Source organism: Poecilia mexicana, unplaced genomic scaffold, assembly GCF_051168715.1.
Source record: "Poecilia mexicana isolate PSO_F unplaced genomic scaffold, ASM5116871v1 scaffold_2, whole genome shotgun sequence".
NCBI classification, from domain to species: Eukaryota; Metazoa; Chordata; class Actinopteri; order Cyprinodontiformes; family Poeciliidae; genus Poecilia; species Poecilia mexicana.
This window is the reverse complement of record NW_028263371.1, coordinates 53154175-53173364: the sequence shown is the minus strand read 5'-3', so window position 1 is coordinate 53173364 and position 19190 is coordinate 53154175. Positions and strand designations below refer to the sequence as shown.

General features: G+C 42.1%; 1 protein-coding gene across 1 annotated transcript; it reads right to left on the bottom strand.

The window, feature by feature from the left end:
- Positions 1 to 9549: 9549 nt before the first annotated feature.
- On the bottom strand, positions 9550 to 18095 carry LOC148160947 (uncharacterized). Its single transcript, XM_088008419.1, has 4 exons — positions 17859 to 18095; positions 12523 to 12627; positions 11719 to 11940; positions 9550 to 10247 (listed from the first exon to the last, which is right to left on the bottom strand). The coding sequence occupies exons 1-4, from the start codon at positions 18093 to 18095 to the stop codon at positions 9702 to 9704; spliced, it is 1110 nt and encodes a 369-aa protein (XP_087864545.1). The 3' UTR covers positions 9550 to 9701.
- Between the last annotated feature and the right edge of the window lie 1095 nt (positions 18096 to 19190).

The window sequence follows — 19190 nt, the reverse complement described above, 5'->3', positions numbered from 1 at the left end:
TTAATGAAACAAGGCCAGGCCGAAGAAGAACGGGTCACGTTTTCACTCCGAAAGCAGGCCACAGATGAGTCAGCAGAAACACAGCAAGGAGAGACTCTGCAGCAGCAGCAGCAGCAGCAGCCTGAGGCCTCAGGGCCGTTGGCTGCAAGTCAAAATAAGGTGTCAGAGGTATTGATAGCCATGCCTAAACAAACACACAGGAATGCAGAGTATATATTAACAAAACTGAGTCAAAACGGTGACGGATGGTCACCAAAAGGTGAATTTCTCTATAAAGGCAATGTCATCCGTGGTTCACACATCTTAGACTTAGTGAAACATCTCTTGCTTCCATTTAAAAAACAAAGCCTAGCCACACCACCTATGGGTTGGACAAGTTTTCTAGATTCTTTAAGGGAAATAAATATTCCCTCATCTTTTGTGAAAAACCCACATGCTCGTGAGCAGTACAAGAAACTACAAATACATGGGGAGACTTCTAGTTCTGAAAAGAGTCCACTTTCTGGTCCTTTCAAGAAAAATTATATTTTGTCTCCCAGCTGGACAGAAACTGACGGTGATGATGGAAAAGAAGACAAACCAATAAGGAAAATCAGACATCCTCCAAAATGGATCACATTTTCCCAATAGCAAAGAACAAAAATGACATGACATGTATTGTGATTGTTCAATAAAATGTTTTATTGATCAAACATTTTTTCTTTGTTTTGGTCATTCTTAGAAACAAAAATAATTGCTTTTTTTAATAGGGAAAAAAACAAACATTTATTTTTTTTAATTCCATACATTTCTTTAAACATCTGCAAAGAACAAGCTGAGTGAGTGAAAAAACACAGACTGTCACCGGTGATACATTTCTGATATTTTTTGACAAAATTATAAACCATCTTATCATTTTTATCCACATCATCAGAGTACTTTGATAAAATTTGCTTCAAGCTCTTACCACAAGCACTGTGGGTCACAAAAAACACACAATGCTGTCCACAAACCATAGATTCCATGCTCTGAAATTGACAAGTGTGGAATTCTATGTGAGAAGCTCGGGCCTTCATAAAATCAAGATACTTTCTGGGTAACATAAAAATTCAGGGCTAAAACCATAGGGGTCAAAGAAAACTGCCCTGTCATGTCTTTGCAGTGCAATGGCTAACCAGTGTTGTCCAGGAAGATTTGATGGATCCGTATTGACAATCAGGAATTTTGGTCTTGGAAAGGTGACAGGTAAATATGAGAGATAGTCACAAGGAAAAACCACACCAAATGCATTCCCCAGCAGGTGATCCAGTAATATTTCAATTTCCTGGTTGTTCATTATTATTATTTTTTGAGAGAGAGAAAAAAACAAAACAAAATTAGACTCAATAATAATCTACCAAAATTCTCCGCTTTGAGTCCACTTCCAGGATCGAGTCATAACATGCATAGATGATCAAGGTGACTGTGGTTGGAAGAGGTCTCCGAAATCTTAGTTCCAGTCTCAGGGAGCCACTAGACTGTGGAGACAGAGCATCTGTATCTCCTGCAGGATTTAAATTAAAAGCAAACATTGAATATCCCCGACAAAACTCTGTATGGCAGGGGTGTCAAACTCCAGTCCTCAAGGGCCTCTGTCCTGCAACTTTTAGATGTGCCTCTGCTGCACCACACCTGAAAAGAATAATTAGGTCATTAGCAAGGCTCAGGAGAACCGATCTACACAGGGAGGAGGTAATTAAGCCATTTCGTTCCACTGTTTTTTACCTGTGGCACATCTAAACACTGCAGGACAGCTGCCCTTGAGGACTGGAGTTTGACACCCCTGCTGTATGGGATATACTCAGGGGTAAGTCCTTAAGATGTCTTCCTGTTGCTGTTATCAGATTATAGTATTCCCTCACAGTATCACCTTGCTCAAAGTTTGGCTGTAAGGCTTTGGCTGGAATCTGCCTTCCGTTTTTACACAGAGCCAGAAATTCAAGGTCATAGTGTTTAAAGTGAAAGGGATTTAATTCTCGAGCACCAGTGAAGGCCGCATGATCCACCATTCCAAGTACCACATATTTTGGAATCAAACCCAGGAACAGATTTTCTTGTGTGCAAATTCTAGATCGCTCTGGAATTGAAAAAGCCTTGACATTAACTCGGGAGAGGTTGTACAAAGCATTTCCTCTGAGTAAAGCTGATGCGTGTCCGATCCACACAGCTGGGGACACAGTCACTTTCTTGATAAACAGAGACGTGGATAAAATCTTGAGCTTGAAAGTTGAGTCTCTGGCACACATGAGGCAGAATGCATCGTCTGCGCGTGTAAGCTTAATTTTCAGATCCACTGCATTTATGATTAGCTTTTCAGAAAATGCCAGGTCAAAATGCAACACTCCAAGCAGGGAACATGGGGTGGACTCTCCTGTAAAGTTTGCTCTCTGATTAAGACCCAGGTTAGGTCCATCATTGGTGACAATGGAATCCATCTCGCCAGCTGTATCCTTATAAAACAATCCCGTGCTAAATTGGGATTTCAAAGAGTCCTCGGAATAGTTCAGCAGTGTCTCAATGATTGCCCGGTATGGATGTGTTGCACTGGATTGAGATATCAGACGATCACCAAGTGTAACATCAACTTGACCAAAAATTGTTAAGTGGGTAGTTAATAAGTCCCACGGCAGCATCATTAGCAATGTTGGAGCCATCTGCATTAGTAATCTTAACCCCTTAACTGATGGGACCAGTTAAGGGGTTAAATCCTGGAGTTTCTGAAACGTCCCATCAGGCCCAGTTGGACCAGCAGCGGCTCTGAAAAGCTCAGAGAATCTGATTCTCTGGATGCAAAAACTGGTTCTGTGGTAAAAACACAGGAAGTGAATCAGGTTTAAACTTCAGACTGAACAGAAAATCAGAAACTCCTAAAAATTAGATTTACACTCGTCATCAAAGATCCTTTAGGAAAAACAGGTTTAACCCCTTAACTGGTCCCATCAGTTAATGGGTTAACTCTGAGATGCTATAAACTGTCATTCAAATCCACATATGAGTCACCTTCACTGCTGATGTAAAATTCAATGGGTGAGGAGTCACTGATGGCAGACAGATGTTGGATTTCTGTGTAGATCTTATCTTCGATGGAGAGTTGAGTCATTGGAGCTGAAAATAAATCCAGTTCAGTCAGTGTGCATTCTGCAGATTTGTTGTGTAGGAGAGCCATTATGAAAATATGTCAGTAGTTCCTCCGGAGCGCTGCTTCTTTCCTCGCTGCCTTCTGGTGGGGTGGTTTTCAGGTGGGGTTTAGCTATAGAAAATCCTTTTCAAACAAGTGGGGACACAAATCAGAAAAGCCTGGAAAACAACGAGCCAAGGCCCCTGCCATACATGACAGGTGTCCCCTGGAAAAACAAAAGGTCGCCTCCAGTTTGGCTGACATAATAGTGAACAAAATCTGTTTGGGTCATTGACCATGTGTGACTACGGAAAAAATGCCATTTGAATCTTGCTAAATGGATCGTGGGGGTGACACAGGTTTAAAATGCAGCTTTATTAAACAAAATCCACAAATCTATTTCGATCTGTTTTGATCTGAATGGAAATTGTTTTGATGTAACTTTTTGACACGGGTATATAATGCGTAGTGTTGTATCTGATGCTAATTATATCACCAAATTTCCCTCTCACTGTCACAACACCCAGCAGCGGCGAGAAGCTGTCTCCAACTATTTGATGATGCACAATGTCAGAGTATATAAACAAATTTGCGAGCATGCCGGCCCCTGAGGGGTATGTTGCGCTCCTGTTGGACACTGTAAACCATTCGTTCACTTTCAGCCCGAGAATGTAGGCGAGTGGAGCCCCCACTTTGATTTGAAATAGTCCATTTCCTTTAAATTCGAAGCACTTTGTCACATTATTGTAAGACACATCTGAAGTATTGCTGTACTTTTTCAGTGCAGGCACAAAATGTTGCAGTATGTCTTGTGGTCTGTCATAATAGCCTCCAGCACCAAATTTCTGGCTGTAGATGTCAATTCCATCCTGGTCTTCAGTCTTGTCTGATGGATGAATTAAGACTCTACGGAGCTCAAAGTAGGCCGAGTGAGTAGGCAGGTTGTACCAGGTATGTGGTATTATAACTTCACACAGACCTACAACCCAATGACCTTTTAAATCAATAGCTTTGGCCAACTCTGTTTTAAAGTTTGAGCTTGTATTGTCTTTAAAGAGCTGTTTGCAAGCATTAGAAGGCAGGGTCACATAGAAACCTTCTTGTTCTCTGTCTTCTCCTCCTGCTGACATGTTGTCGTACACTGTAGGTCTTCTTTACACATCTGAAAGGTCGCTGAGCCGGACCCAGCTATTAAATTTTGAAGGCCAGTTTTTCCATTTGACAAACACTTGCTTTTCTCCCCTCACAGTCCTGCGTTTCAAGATCTTATCAACGTGATAAACTCTCTCCTGTCCCATCTTTACTTTCTGTAACTCCTCCTGGTAGAAAGATCCTTCTATAGTCTCTCCATCATAATCTTGAATTTTATAAACAGTAGGAATGCGTGGGATAACATCTGTGACTTTAAACACCTCATCCGTAAAGGTCTGTTCATAACCTTTCTGAAAAACCCCTCTGACTTTTGAAAGTCTGACTAAATCTCCAGGTTTAAACTTGGCTTGTGTTTTTTTTCTTTGTTTTTCCTTTGGGGTTTAGTACCGTAGAGATTTCGCAGGACTTGAAGGGAATTCTCTGCAGTGACCTCCACAGGTTTCATTTTTATGCTGGAATGAAAGCTGTGATTGTAACTCGTAACCAGATCTTGTAAAACATCAAAATATCTGCGTGTATTATTTGTAGTAAAATATCTCCACATTCTACTCTTGAGGGTACAATTGAATCTTTCCACAATGGAGGCCTTGAGGTCACTGGCTGTAGCAAAGTGAACAATTCCATGTTTTCTCATTAAGGCATTGAAGCTCTTGTTAAAAAATTCTCGCCCCAAATCTGTCTGAATCTTCTTTGGTATTTGGCTCTCTCTAAATACAGACTCAAAAGCTTTCACCACTTTTCCAGCTGTTTTTCTTTTTAAAACTCGAGCAAAAGCTTTTTTTGAAAATATATCAATGACAGTCAGCAGATAATTGTACCCATCGTTATACTCAGCCAGGGATTGCATGTCACAAAGGTCTGCTTGAAACTGTTTTAAAGGTGCAGATGCAAACACACGGTTTCTCTGAAAATGCAGCCTGGCAGGTTTGTGTAAGGTGTATGCATCTTGCTCTGAAAGGAAGTCTTTTATTTTGTCAACACTTACTTTTTCCCCAGTTTCATTTTCAAGATTCTGTTTCAATCTTTGAACACCTCCAAAGCTACCAGGATTAGATGGGTCAAAATAGACCTTTTTCATTAGCAACTCTTCAGCCATTCCCTTGACACTCTTCTGAGCACTTGTTGAGTAATGAGAGAAACAAAAACAACACAGACAATTTAAGTATTTCAGATTTTTTTTGTCTTTATTTATATCTTTTTTATTATTATTTTTTTTTATTTTAAAGATCTCACTCCAACAAAAAACATTGCAAGCAGAATAGTTTCAAAAATTGTGATAGCTTTTTGTAAAATATAAAAAAAACTAAATAAAACTTGTCACACTTTTAAATCAACACCATAACAGAAACCAATGAGCTGATATTCAGTGATCCTTGAAATGCTCGGCTATAAGAGCAACCATGAGACCCAATACCCATCATGGAAAAGACGGTTAGAGGCTAAGATCAAGATAGGGGTGCAATGAAAAGATCAGTACCGAAGAAGCACTCGAAACTGCCAAACAGAGATACACAAGAGAGGCGTCCCACAACAGCAAGGCACAGTGGCTAACCTCTCTACGAGAGGACCACAGCAACCTCCCTGAACAAGCCCCGGTAACCATCACTGTGGCAGATGTCCAAGAAAGAGTCTCGGGTATGAAAAACTGGACAGCACCAGGGCCAGGCATCATAGCGGCTAAGATAAGTGGACACATGGATAAATACATGAGCACGGCACAGAAGGGCATCGGCATAAATAGTAGAGGAGCCAAACACCAACTCCTTGTAGACCACACAGTCGCCCGAGACTGCAAAACCCGACACACCAACCTGTGCACCTGTTGGCTTCAAGGGTAGAAAACCACCAACTGCAAACCACTTGCACAAGTGTCCATCAAATGTGGCATATACCAAGGAGATGCTCTGTCCACAATCAGTCACCTCCTCTACATGGATGACATCAAGCTGTACGCCAAGAGCGAGCGAGACATCGACTCACTGATCCACACCACCAGGATCTACAGCACTGACATTGGGATGTCATTCGGACTAGCCACAGCCAAATAGCCAACGGATAAGGCAAGTCCTGAGAAGCCAGCTCAATGGCAAGAACAAGATCCGTGCAATAAACAGCTATGCCTTACCAGTAATCAGATACCCTGCTGGAATAATTAGCTGGCCAATGGAAGAGATGAAGGCCACGGATGTTAAGACTCGGAAGCTACTAACCATGCATGGAGGGTTCCACCCCAAATCCAGCATCCTGAGACTGTACACGAGCCGTAAGGAAGGAGGCAGAGGACTAGTGAGTGTGAGAGCCACTGTCCAGGATGAAACATCCAAGATCCATAAATACATCAAGGACAAAGCCTCAACGGACGATGTGCTCAGCGAATGTCTCAGGCAATGGGGAACAGAGGACAAGGTGCTGGAGGACCCATCATGGGAGGACATGGTACATGGGACTGTGGTCTTCGGGTCTTTTCCAGTTCCTCTCTTAGGCCCTGGTATTTCTCCAGTTTCTCATGCTCCTTTTTCCTGATGTTGTGGTCACTTGGTATTGCTACATCCACCACAACGGCTTTCCTCTGTTCTTTGTCCACCACCACAATGTCCGGTTGGTTCGCCATTACCATCTTGTCTGTCTGGATCTGGAAGTCCCACAGGATCTTAGCTCGGTCATTCTCCACCACCTTTGGGGGTGTTCCCCACTTTGACCTCGGGGCTTCCAGTCCATATTCTGCACAGATGTTCCTGTACACTATATATATAAAAAAAATTCCCTTCTCACCCTCCGCGGGTGGTCTCTTTCATCCTCTGAGCTCGGGTCCTCTACCAGAGGCCTGGGAGCTTGAGGGTTCTGCGCAGTATCTTGGCTGTGCCTAGAACTGCACATTTCTGGACTGAGATGTCTGATGTTGTTCCTGGGATCTGTTTGAGCCACTGCTCCAGTTTGGGGGTGACTGCCCCGAGGGCCCCTATGACCACAGGCATATATATATATATATATATATATATATATATATATATATATATATATATATATATATATATATATATATATATATATATATATATATACATGGATGACATCAAGCTGTACGCCAAGAGCGAGCGAGACATCGACTCACTGATCCACACCACCAGGATCTACAGCACTGACATTGGGATGTCATTCGGACTAGAGAAGTGTGGCCGGATGGTTACAAAGAGAGGGAAGGTCGTCCGCACAGAAGGGGTCTCACTCCCAGAGGGAACGATAGCAGACATAGAGCACAGCTACAAGTACCTGGGAATACCACAAGCAAATGGCAACCTCGATGAGGTCACAAGGAAAGGAGCCACAGCCAAATACCTCCAACGAATAAGGCAAGTCCTGAGAAGCCAGCTCAATGGCAAGAACAAGATCCGTGCAATAAACAGCTATGCCTTACCAGTAATCAGATACCCTGCCGGAATAATTAGCTGGCCAATGGAAGAGATGAAGGCCACGGATGTTAAGACTCGGAAGCTACTAACCATGCATGGAGGGTTCCACCCCAAATCCAGCACCCTGAGACTGTACACGAGCCGTAAGGAAGGAGGCAGAGGACTAGTGAGTGTGAGAGCCACTGTCCAGGATGAAACATCTAAGATCCATAAATACATCAAGGACAAAGCCTCAACGGACGATGTGCTCAGCGAATGTCTCAGGCAATGGGGAACAGAGGACGAGGTGCTGGAGGAACCATCATGGGAAGACAAGCCCCTACATGGGATGTACCACCGACAAATAACTGAAGTGGCTGATATCAGGAAATCCTACCAATGGCTGGAGAAAGCTGGACTCAAGGACAGCACAGAGGCCCTCATCCTGGCCGCCCAGGAACAGGCCCTAAACACCAGAGCAATAGAAGCTCAGATCTACCACACCAGACAAGACCCAAGGTGTAGGTTGTGCAAGGAGGCCTCTGAGACAGTCCAGCACATAACAGCAGGGTGCAAGATGCTGGCAGGGAAAGCGTACATGGAACGACATAACCAAGTGGCGGGCATAGTGTACAGGAATATCTGTGCAGAATATGGACTGGAAGCCCCGAGGTCAAAATGGGGGACACCCCCAAAGGTGGTGGAGAATGACCGAGCTAAGATCCTGTGGGACTTCCAGATCCAGACAGACAAGATGGTAATGTCGAACCAACCGGACATTGTGGTGGTGGATAAAGAACAGAGGAAAGCCGTTGTGGTGGATGTAGCAATACCAAGTGACCACAACATCAGGAAAAAGGAGCATGAGAAACTGGAGAAATACCAGGGCCTCAGAGAGGAACTGGAGAAGGCCTGGAAGGTGAAGACCACAGTGGTGCCTGTGGTCATCGGGGCCCTCGGGGCAGTCACCCCCAAACTGGAGCAGTGGCTCAAACAGATCCCAGGAACAACATCAGACATCTCAGTCCAGAAATGTGCAGTTCTAGGCACAGCCAAGATACTGCGCAGAACCCTCAAGCTCCCAGGCCTCTGGTAGAGGACCCGAGCTCAGAGGATGAAAGAGACCACCCACGGAGGGTGAGAGGGGAATTATTATTTATTATATATATATATATATATATATATATACACACATTGCAGTGTACACAAGAACAAAGAACGGCTCTCAGTGAGGCCTCAGTCCTATCAACCTTAGTAAAGATCCGTCCAGAAGAATCGGATCGTTCCTGAATGTCGTATCACTATATTGCACTTTGGTCACAGCGTTGTCCCATATATGCGACACCTCAGTCAACACCTCCACACAATAATTCAGGCATGATTGACAACTGTTTTTCATTGCATATGCAACATGTGTCTCTGTACAGCTAGCTTTGCTAGCATAACGTCCACAGATCTTACCTTTCTTTAACCTCCTGAGACCCGGGCTTTTGTTTGATGTGCATTTTTTATGTCTCCTTACAATTTGGGATTAGTATGACCTAATTTTAGTTGAAATTAAATTTTAGCTTACTATGTGCTCTTGAACTATGTCAAAACCAATGCCGTCATATGAGGACAGTGGGTCTGTTTTTGCATATACATTTTTTCCTTGCCATTTGGGATCATAAGGACCCAATTAGCCTAAAAATGAAATTTTAGCTTTCTACAATAAGTGGTCATCTCAAAACCTAATGTCCTCATATGAGGACATTGGGTCTATCTGTGTGACGATAAGACCATTCAATCAATGTTGTTATTTACATCTGTGTTTCACAGTATGTACATTTACGCTACTTTCTGTCCAGACTTTCACAATGAAGACACCATTGGTTAATAAAGTACAAAAGTTTATTTTATATTGCCAACAAACACAAAAGTGCAAATAAAAGTGCAGCTTTTGCATGGAAAAGTGCAAAGTTTATGAACTTCATTATGAACGTGTCATAGTAAACTCAAACAAACATTCAAGTATTCAAGTAGTCCTACTGGCCTCCGTGAAAGGCTTCATAGCAGTTGCGCCGACTTTGCAGGCAAAGGAACACATTGCATGTCAGACAGCGTACACGGGATTTCCCAGCGCAGCCTTGTTGTCTGCAACCCATCGGGTTCTTGAGATCAGCAACTTGCAGATGAGCAGCAGAAGTTGTGCGCGCTGAGATGTGGGGAATTGGTGTGACCAGGGCTCTTTGGCCAGGTTGTGGACAGCATGCACTCTCTTCCTCTGCATGTGTGACATCACACTTGTTGAGGAATACCTGAGCCACGTCCATGCGGAACGCGAGGAACGTCAAGATAGCCTTTCTTGGGGTACCATGTTCTTGATGATCTCTGCGATACAGCAGCCAGCTGTTGGCCAGAGCAAGATCCATAAAGTGCATAAGCATGCGAATTGTCCACTTCTTAGTTCGCACGCTCATCCTGTAGTAGCTCATCATTCTGTCTGATAAGTCGACCCCACCCATCTTTGCATTGTACTCCTGTACAATATTTGGTCGTCTGATGGTTAATGTTGGGTATTTTTCTCGAACCTAAATAAATGAACCACAGACAACGTATATGAATTTTAAGGCCAAACTTTTGCAAAAGGAGAAATCTCTGCCACCGCCTCTCCAGGCCGTTCACAGAGAATTCTGATCTGCTTCCGCGTGAGCCCCTGTTTTATTGTCAAAGCAGAACAGCCGAAAGGGGCAGTCAGGAAGAACAACAAAGGTCGTAAAACTTCTAACCTAAACAAACCAGCCAGGTGTGATATCTGATCTACGGTCTGAGCCCAGTTCAGCTCTAGGTCAAACTAACACAAGAAGAATTTAAGGTCTGGGAAATACAGAGTTAACTGTCTCACATGAAGATAAACAGACAGTCCTGACCTCCAGGTCAGTTTATACATACATAAGGAAGAGAACACTTTAGACTAAAAATCTTAGCATTAGACTGAATATGAACAAAATGATAATACCAAAAAATCTCTATCATTTCCCCCCTTTTTATCATTTTACTACGTGTATAAACTTTATACAAAAGCCAAGCACAGAAAAGAAAAGAACCAATAAATGCAAGAGTTTTTTTTTTCTTCCTAAGCTAGACACAGAAAATACAAAGAATAAATGGAATATAATGAAAGAAAAGAAAAATAAAAGAAACAGCAAAAAATCAAATGCAGGTTACTCATCTCTAACACCACTTGTTTTTTTTTTTACATTTTCGGTGTAGGAGTCATTCAGCAAATGAATTCATCTGTTTGTTGATTACAGCAAGTCATCACTGTTCAGAAAACCATCAGAACTCGAAACAAGTCATCTTCAGTTGTCTCATAAGATGCCTTTGCCAGCTGATAGTTGATAACAGTTGTGTTAATTGTTTTAAACATCATGCTTCGAAGGCATGGAAAAATGCAACCTATGAACAGGCAAAAATGCAGGTTTCAAAATCAAAACACCCAGAATAGGTGTTTCAAGCTTCAGTAAATTCCACCATGGTCTGGAAGTGAGCCAAGAAAGAAAATTAAAAGAGGATGATCCTTGTGTTCCACTTTCCATGTAATGTTTAAGTTCTTCCAGTTCCTGTTTCATCAAGCACAAAAGTACAGCAATGATTTTAGAAACACCTCCCTGAGAGGCTGTGAGGAAGTCCAGTACAACATGGTTTTGCAGAACCATCTTTCTCAGTTCAGTCAGCTCTCTCACGGTGCTGTTGGCTGTGTACTGTTGATGAGTCGCAGTAATTCATATCTGTTGATCTCAACATGGTCCCGAATCTCTCCTAGATCAACCCACGGAAAAAGGCTTTGCATGAATTTTTCTCCGCCGTTCCAAATCCTGAATTCCCATGGAACTCCAGTATGTGTTGTTAGGCCTCCCCATCTTTTGACCTCTGGCATAACTGTTCGTTTGGAGCAGGTGCATAGATCATTTTGTGCTTTCCTGATGAACGCAATCGGGTTGATTAGAGGCACCACAGCACACAGTCCTCCCCAATTTTAGGCAAGAACATGTACGCTACATTCCCGCATATGAAGTACCAGTCTGCTAACATCCATGAGCCATAATCTCCTGGCACTATGGCGCTGCACAGTGTTGTCTCTTGTCTCCTTTTTGTCTTATGCGTGATGTTGAAACTCCTCTCCTGAAGCAGGTTGTCACAGTCTGGGTTGTCCTTCCAGTCTATGCAGTGTGGAGTTGTCCTTTGACCCCTGCAGGCAATGTAGTTGATGTAATCCGGTGTCTGTCGCAGTAGGTGTATGAACAGTTCATAGATCCAAAAAGTCCTTTTGTGGCATCTCCTGTCCGAAGTAGAACAGAAAAATCCTTTTTGCACCATTTGCATTTTCTTCTTTTCACGGGGACGCTGAGTCGTGGTTGTGTGCTCAGGCCATAGAGACACATCTGTTTGTCATCAGTGATGCTCTCTGGGTGCAGACCTGAGTTGTGTGTGGCGATTGGTAGCTACGCACACACATAGCAGTTCACTTTGTTCTCCTCGTGAGCAGTCCTGTTCATCAGCTTCCACACAGATTGGTGCTGTCATGCGGGTGGAACATCAGACATGCTGCAGTCACAGCGCAGTAGAAGATACATCTGGCATATGGAGTCTCCATTGCTGCTCGGCGTACAGAGATGTTAGAACCCCCAAACTAAAGAGTGAGGATCTGTCGAGTTTCTTCACTGGCGTTGAGACGAACCACCCTAAAAAATGGAACCCCTGTGTAGCCAGAAACTTCCCCGCCACTCCGGATTAGGGATCCAACACTCTCTGCAGCTTGCAGTGACTGAGATGTATCCAGCTGGGTCTTTCAGCAATCTTTACAGCTGGTGGTGTGGTCATCAGCACCTGGAACGGTCCTTCCCACCGTGGACTCGTCCAGTTCTTTCGTTTGATGACCTTTATGTAGACCCAGTCACCTTGCTCTTCCTGCGAGGGAAGAAAATCAGACGGCAGTAAATTTGCATTTAACACCTCTTTCTGTTTCAGGATCCTGATCATATAATCTGCTAATGTCTTCATCAGCTTTTTGTAAGTTTGGAGCAAACAGAGGCAATCTGTAAGCTCTCCCATGAATTATTTCAAAAGGTGTTAGACCATCAGCTGTCGGGGTGATTCTCATATAGAGCTTCACTAAATCTAAACATTCTGGCCAGGGCCGGCCAGTGTCTGCCATGCATTTTCTTAATCTGCTTTTCACAGTACCATTTGTTCTTTCCACCAGCCCTGCACTCTGTGGGTGATAGGCACAGTGGTTTTTCAATGTCATTCCCAAGTGAGTAGCCATGTTTTGTATCACTTTGTCACTGTAAACAGTCTGTGGAACACCGTGTGTTGGGATAATAGTTTTGCAGATAGCCTTAGCTACCATCAAAGCATCTGCATGCTTTGCTGGAACTATTTCAACCCATTTAGAAAAAGCATCAATCATCATCTAACAGTATTTGTTAACTCAAAAGTTCATAACAAAAAAAATTTTATGTAAGAATTTAGTAGTTATATAGTATGTAGTTATAGTATTTCCTCACCATTTTCCCTTTTCCCCCCTCTTTACACATGGCATTGCCCATGTGTCACAATCACTTATGCTTCTAATAAAGTCTTTGGGAGGATTAGTAGTTAATGCAGGTGAACTCATAGGTTTATAGAAGATACTTTAGCAGACACGTATTTTAATTGCAGGGTTATATTTTGGTTTTTCTTTGTTAAACTCTAAATTAAATTTTTCAATTAAATTCAACGAAATATTTCATAATATTTCAACACTGCAATATCAATTATTTTCAACACTTAGAGATGTTTAATTTAGTTCCAAACTAGTAAATAAAACATTTGAAAATCTTCATTAGCTTAGAATCTCTAATACATTTTTTTTAATTTGTGTAATTTAGTTGCATAACTCTATCAGTTTTGTTTTTTGTTTAACTTTTAATGATTATAATTTTTCTTCTTCATGGTTTCCCAACCTATGGCCCGTGGGCCCTAAGAGGATCACTGGTCCTTCTGTTAAGGACTGAGTTAACGGGTACAAAATGAACGATTGTATCTAACATTGTACCTAAAAACCTTTAAAATGTTCTTTTCTGGGTAGATTATTCCTATATGCAAACAGGATTAGTGAGCACATTCTTTATCAGAGTGGTGTGTGTATAACTTATCTCGCATTTCTCCACTGTCTCACTTCTCGCTTCCCCCTCCTGCTGTTGGCGTCGCTGCAGCTGGTCCTCCCTCCGCCTCTCCTCCAGCTCCCTGTCAGTCCAACTGGCTCTGGTGTTGGATAAGTTGTCCAGACCGTCCCTTAGTGAATGTCCAGGTTGTCCACCAATGAATTTAGTTCCAGTCCAAACGTCCAGGAGGACTCCATACAGTAGTTTGCTGCATGGCAGTTCCCAGATGTCCAAGAATCAGGATCAGCGGACATCTTAGTGCCTTCAGGTGGCAGAAATCATCGTGTCCTTTTTCGCTTCTTTATCAACTGTCATTGGCTGGTGATGAAGGAGGGACGTCATCTGATCTGGCAGGACAGGTTTGAGTTGAGGTCGGAGGTCAGACTCACCGCAGCGAGGCTCAGACAGAGGAAAAGGAAAGAAGCAAATAAGAGTCAATTAGGGTTTGTTCGGCTTTCTGTGTCTTTTTTCTTTTTACAAACATTTTCCATATAACTTTTGTCTTGTGATCGTATAGTGTTTAGCCACTTATTACCCAACGTATTAAGAACTCATAAATCCTTTCCTTATTCAAACACATATAAACATGAAACATGTTAAAAGCGGTAGTCTCTTTTAACCTGTACAATATTAACCTTTAAAATGTAGAATGTAAGTTTATGTTAACTTCATCTGTGTCACGTTTCACCAGAGAACAATGGATTTCTCTAAATTTGTTGATCTTAGTGCTGCAGACTGTGAGGTCAGCGGGCAGCCCTCCTCTCAAGGCCTAAGAGAGACATGAGGCTGGAATAATATCCAGGTCGGTACCTTACTCTGACCTCTGACCCCTCCAGTTATACAGCCAAAAGATCATTTCACCAAGTTGGTGTTATAATCTGATTACGACACAATATATTAAACATTGTTCTCTGGGGAGAATTTTATTATTTAATTTTATTTTTCAGCTTCTCCTCCTTCAGGAAAGTCATAATTCCACTTTTAGCATACAAGGAAGTTGTTCCCATGTTTTTACTTCAGTGAGACGTCTCTCAACTGGTTTTTCTTTGAAAGTGTAGGAACACTAAAAAAAACAAAACAAACAAACAAAACAAACACCAGTATTTCCTAAAAGTAATTATTTCTGACTTGTGAGGCTTAAACCTAATTTTTAGTAACATTAAAAATTATTTTGCATGCACTGGTTTCATACCGAAATTCAATTTCTTTTATTTATTTATTTTTACTTAACGTGTAACAAGCTGAACTTATGTCCACCATTTCATCAATTTAGTCTGGTGGTTTGTCTTTTTGGGGTGTGGTAGAGTCTGATCATGCTGTATATTTCTCCTGTTTGTGGTCTCCTCACTCCACCATTCCTCTTGTTGCCCCGTGCAGCATTCTTTGAAGGGCAGTTTCTTGACCAGTGGCCAGTATTGCCACAAGTCCAACAGACATCGTTGTCCTTTGGTTTATGACTTAGGGGTCGCTGCCTAGGGTGACCTCTTCTGCCTCTGTTTCTCAGAGGTATCTACTTCTCCAAAATCCTCCAGATGAAAAACATCTGATCCTGTTTTTTGGTTTTTTGACTACTTTTTCTGCATGACGTGCCCACGTCATCAGCTGTGGGACTGAGGCAGCATCATATTCAACCAGGTGTTTTTTGATCCAGCCCTCAATTTCAGGGCGGAAACTAGACATTAAAGCGTTTTTTTAGTTGTTATTGATATACGCTTTCTAGTCCTTCATCATAAGTGATCCCACTGTGAACTTTGAACTCCTTCTCAAATCGTAAACGAAAGTCGTCTACGTCCTCTCCAACTTTTTGTTTAATTTCTGACAGATGACTATAATTTGCCTTTTTACGGAAATTTGTTCTAACTCTCTCACACAACGGATCCCATTGTTTTAAAATCATCAGAGAGAGCAGGGTTAGCTCCTAGAGGGTATGGAATTGGAACTAAAATATTATTATTAGTTATTTTCCCTGTATAATTTCCTCTTACTTCTACCCAATCTTTTCCTAATGAGGGTATGGCTGCTTCTCCTGCTTCTACCCCATTTAATCTATATGAATGGATTAATCCAGTCATGTCTTCTACCCACTTATCGGGGTCTTCTGTTACAGGTGTTATTCCTTCTACAGCCTTTCTGGCCTCTTTCAAGGTCCAAGGTGCAAAAACATATAAGTTTTGTGTACCTTCCTCTAATGAGGGATACAGTCGTGCTGCTGGGACTGGGGCAGACGGAGCTGCTGCAGCGACGGGGGGAGGAGCAGCTGCAGGAGCTTGCACTCCCTGCACCGCTACAGCATTCCGTGTGCTTAGAATGATTTTATTATCTTTCGGTCTAACAAATAGGGTTTTTTTTGCTTCTACGAATTTTTTTTTTCCTTAGCTGCTTAGCACACCTTAGTTCATCCTCCTTTTTAGCTTTTTTTTTTATTCCCGTTTTTCTTTCTTCACTACTCTCCAAAATTCCAACAATTGTTTGTCATTGATCAATTTTTAGCTTCCCATCTATTTTTATGTTTCTTTTTAGCTTTAGCTTCGAAAATTTTTATTTATTTAAATTTAGTCCAGGTTCGTTGACTCCTAGGGAGTCCTATGAACTGGAGATCTTTTCAGTAGGCCAGCAATTAAAAAATACCTTGTTGTAGTATTCTCCACTTCAACTCTTTTGAGTGGGAGAATCTTGCCTTTGCATCCACAAGAGGTTTGCTGCTTACAACCCTACTGCTTTATATGAGGTATAATACAGGGCAGTATTTAAACCTCCAATCACTCTTTCACACACACACACACACACACACATCAAAGCAGCAGACAAACAGCAATATCAGCACGGTAATAACAGAACAGTAATAATAAGCTTCCTATCTACGTGAGGACTTACCCTTAAGAGGTGTCCTCTAAGTAAGGAGGCTCTCTAAGAGCCTTTCCTTTTGCCTTTAGTTGAAACTCTGTCAACTGGGACTCTAACCCTTATAACTTCTTCAGTCAAACTGATATTTGACAAGGACTCAAACCTCAGAGTTTTAGCAGAGCGACATCATACAAGGATACTCAAACCTCAGAGTTTTAGCAGAGCGACATCATACAAGGATTCTCCAACCTCAGAGTTTTAGCAGAGCGACATCATACAAGGATACTCAAACCTCAGAGTTTTAGCAGAGCGACATCATACAAGGATTCTCCAACCTCAGAGTTTTAGCAGAGCGACATCATACAAGGATACTCAAACCTCAGAGTTTTAGCAGAGCGACATCATACAAGGATACTCAAACCCCAGAGTTTTAGTCAAAACGCTGTTTAACAAGGATTCTCCAACCTCTAAAATAGCCATTTTAAAAATTCACCTACGTTTCTGTAGTTTTCGGGTTGTCCAGTCGGATCTCGTCACTCCGCCGTTGGCAGACAAAGTCGGACATGTGTCGCTGGCCCAGCGAAGAATTTTACTTCCTGGGTCTTTCTTTCCAGGTCCAGTTGACTCTGGCCGTGCACGGATTCAGCGCGTCTTCCTCTGCCTGACAGCGGGGGGGAGAGATCCCGGGTTTCGGCACCAATTAATGTTGGGTATTTTTCTCGAACCTAAATAAATGAACCACAGACAACGTATATGAATTTTAAGGCCAAACTTTTGCAAAAGGAGAAATCTCCGCCACCGCCTCTCCAGGCCGTTCACAGAGAATTCTCGTCTGCTTCCGCATGAGCCCCTGTTTTATTGTCAAAGCAGAACAGCCAAAAGGGGCAGTCAGGAAGAACAACAAAGGTCGTAAAACTTCTAACCTAAACAAACCAGCCAGGTGTGATATCTGATCTACGGTCTGAGCCCAGTTCAGCTCTAGGTCAAACTAACACAAGAAGAATTTAAGGTCTGGGAAACACAGTTAACTGTCACATGAAGATAAACAGACAGTTGTAACCTCCAGGTCAGTTTATACACACATAAGGAAGAGAACAGTTTAGACTAAAAATCTTAGCATTAGACTGAATATGAACAAAATGATAATACCAAAAAATCTCTATCAGTTAAGTAGCATTTGTCCTTCTTGGACCACCGCTGGCAGGTATCCTCTGGCTCCTTAGCATGGACAGCAGAGAGCATCAGGACCGGCTTGTTGTCAAACCATTTCACAACATTCAGTTTCCCATCTCCCCTGACAACTGATGCGGAGGTACCTCTGCCTTGCTGCTTCATGATCTTGTCACTTGGAAGCTTCTGCATTGCTTTTGGGATCCTGTTCTTCATGACTGTACCAGTTAGGTACACCTAAAAACAAAACCAATTAGATAATCTCAAATAATCTTAGCTTGAAGAATCGGTCGCGTCTCATTGTGTCACTAATGGCAGGGATTTTCAGGTTAGTGGTCCAGAACATGCGGATTTGTGGGTAAGGGATGCAGGACATCAAGATGGATGCTCCAAAAAAGTGGTACATCTCTTCAACCGATGTGTTGAGAGATCTCCCACTTTTAGCTAATGACATAGAATTTGTACAGTCGGCAAGGACTTTCATCAGTTCTATGTCAACGTACTGTTCCATGTACTGCACCGGCGACATATCTGCTCTCTCGTCTTGTTGTTCATCAGATCCTTGAAATGGGACTAAGACAGGGTTGAATGGAGCAGACTTCCAGTACTCTCTATTTCCATTTCTTGGTCCTGGCCTGCGACCTTGCACATCCTGGTCAGGTTCTTATAATAAAAATACAATACATTTTATTTGCAAAATACTCAACATTTTGAACGAAATAAAGTGCTACAGAGCAAAAACATGGGAATTAGGTTATGTCTCACCATCATTCTCAAGATGCTGTTTATGTTGTGGCTCACTCGCATCGCTGTCAGTATCTTCACTTATGTCAGCAGAATCAGGTTGATAATCAGAATCAGAATTATCAGGTTGCTCCAGAGTTGTTTCACATGGAGCGATTTCATCCTCTTCACCACCTGACAAATCTTCAATCCCAGAGACATTTTCGATTGCTTTTAGCAATCATTCAGTTCTCGAAAAGGACATTCTCCCTGTAATGATAAAAATGCACAATCTATTTCCTTATAATAGGAAATAAAAACTTGCTCCACTGGCAAATTATTCTACTTATTTTTTAGTGAAAGTTCGCTTGAAACAAGTGGTGATTGTCTAAAAACACGTTACTTTTTGGAGGATGAGTCTCATTTTAAGTGTAATAAGACTTATTTTGACTAGAAATTAGACATTTTGACTAGAAGTAAACACAAATGCTCTTGGAAAAATTTTACGTTTTTGCACTGAAGCTAGACCTGATGTCCTCAAATAAGTACGTCATGTTTACAGACGTTGTAGCTTGCTAATATTACTCA

What these genes read in the sequence shown, in the direction of transcription:
- LOC148160947 (XM_088008419.1), bottom strand. Translation starts at nt 18,095, where the DNA reads ATGAAGAACAGGATCCCAAAAGCAATGCAGAAGCTTCCAAGTGACAAG. An exon ending in TAACTGATAGAGATTTTTTG is followed by an intron (nt 12,628 to 17,858) that starts GTATTATCATTT and finishes CTTCCCTCGCAG; the next exon opens with GAAGAGCAAGGTGACTGGGT. An exon ending in GGTACTTCATATGCGGGAAT is followed by an intron (nt 10,248 to 11,718) that starts GTAGCGTACATG and finishes TCATTTATTTAG; the next exon opens with GTTCGAGAAAAATACCCAAC.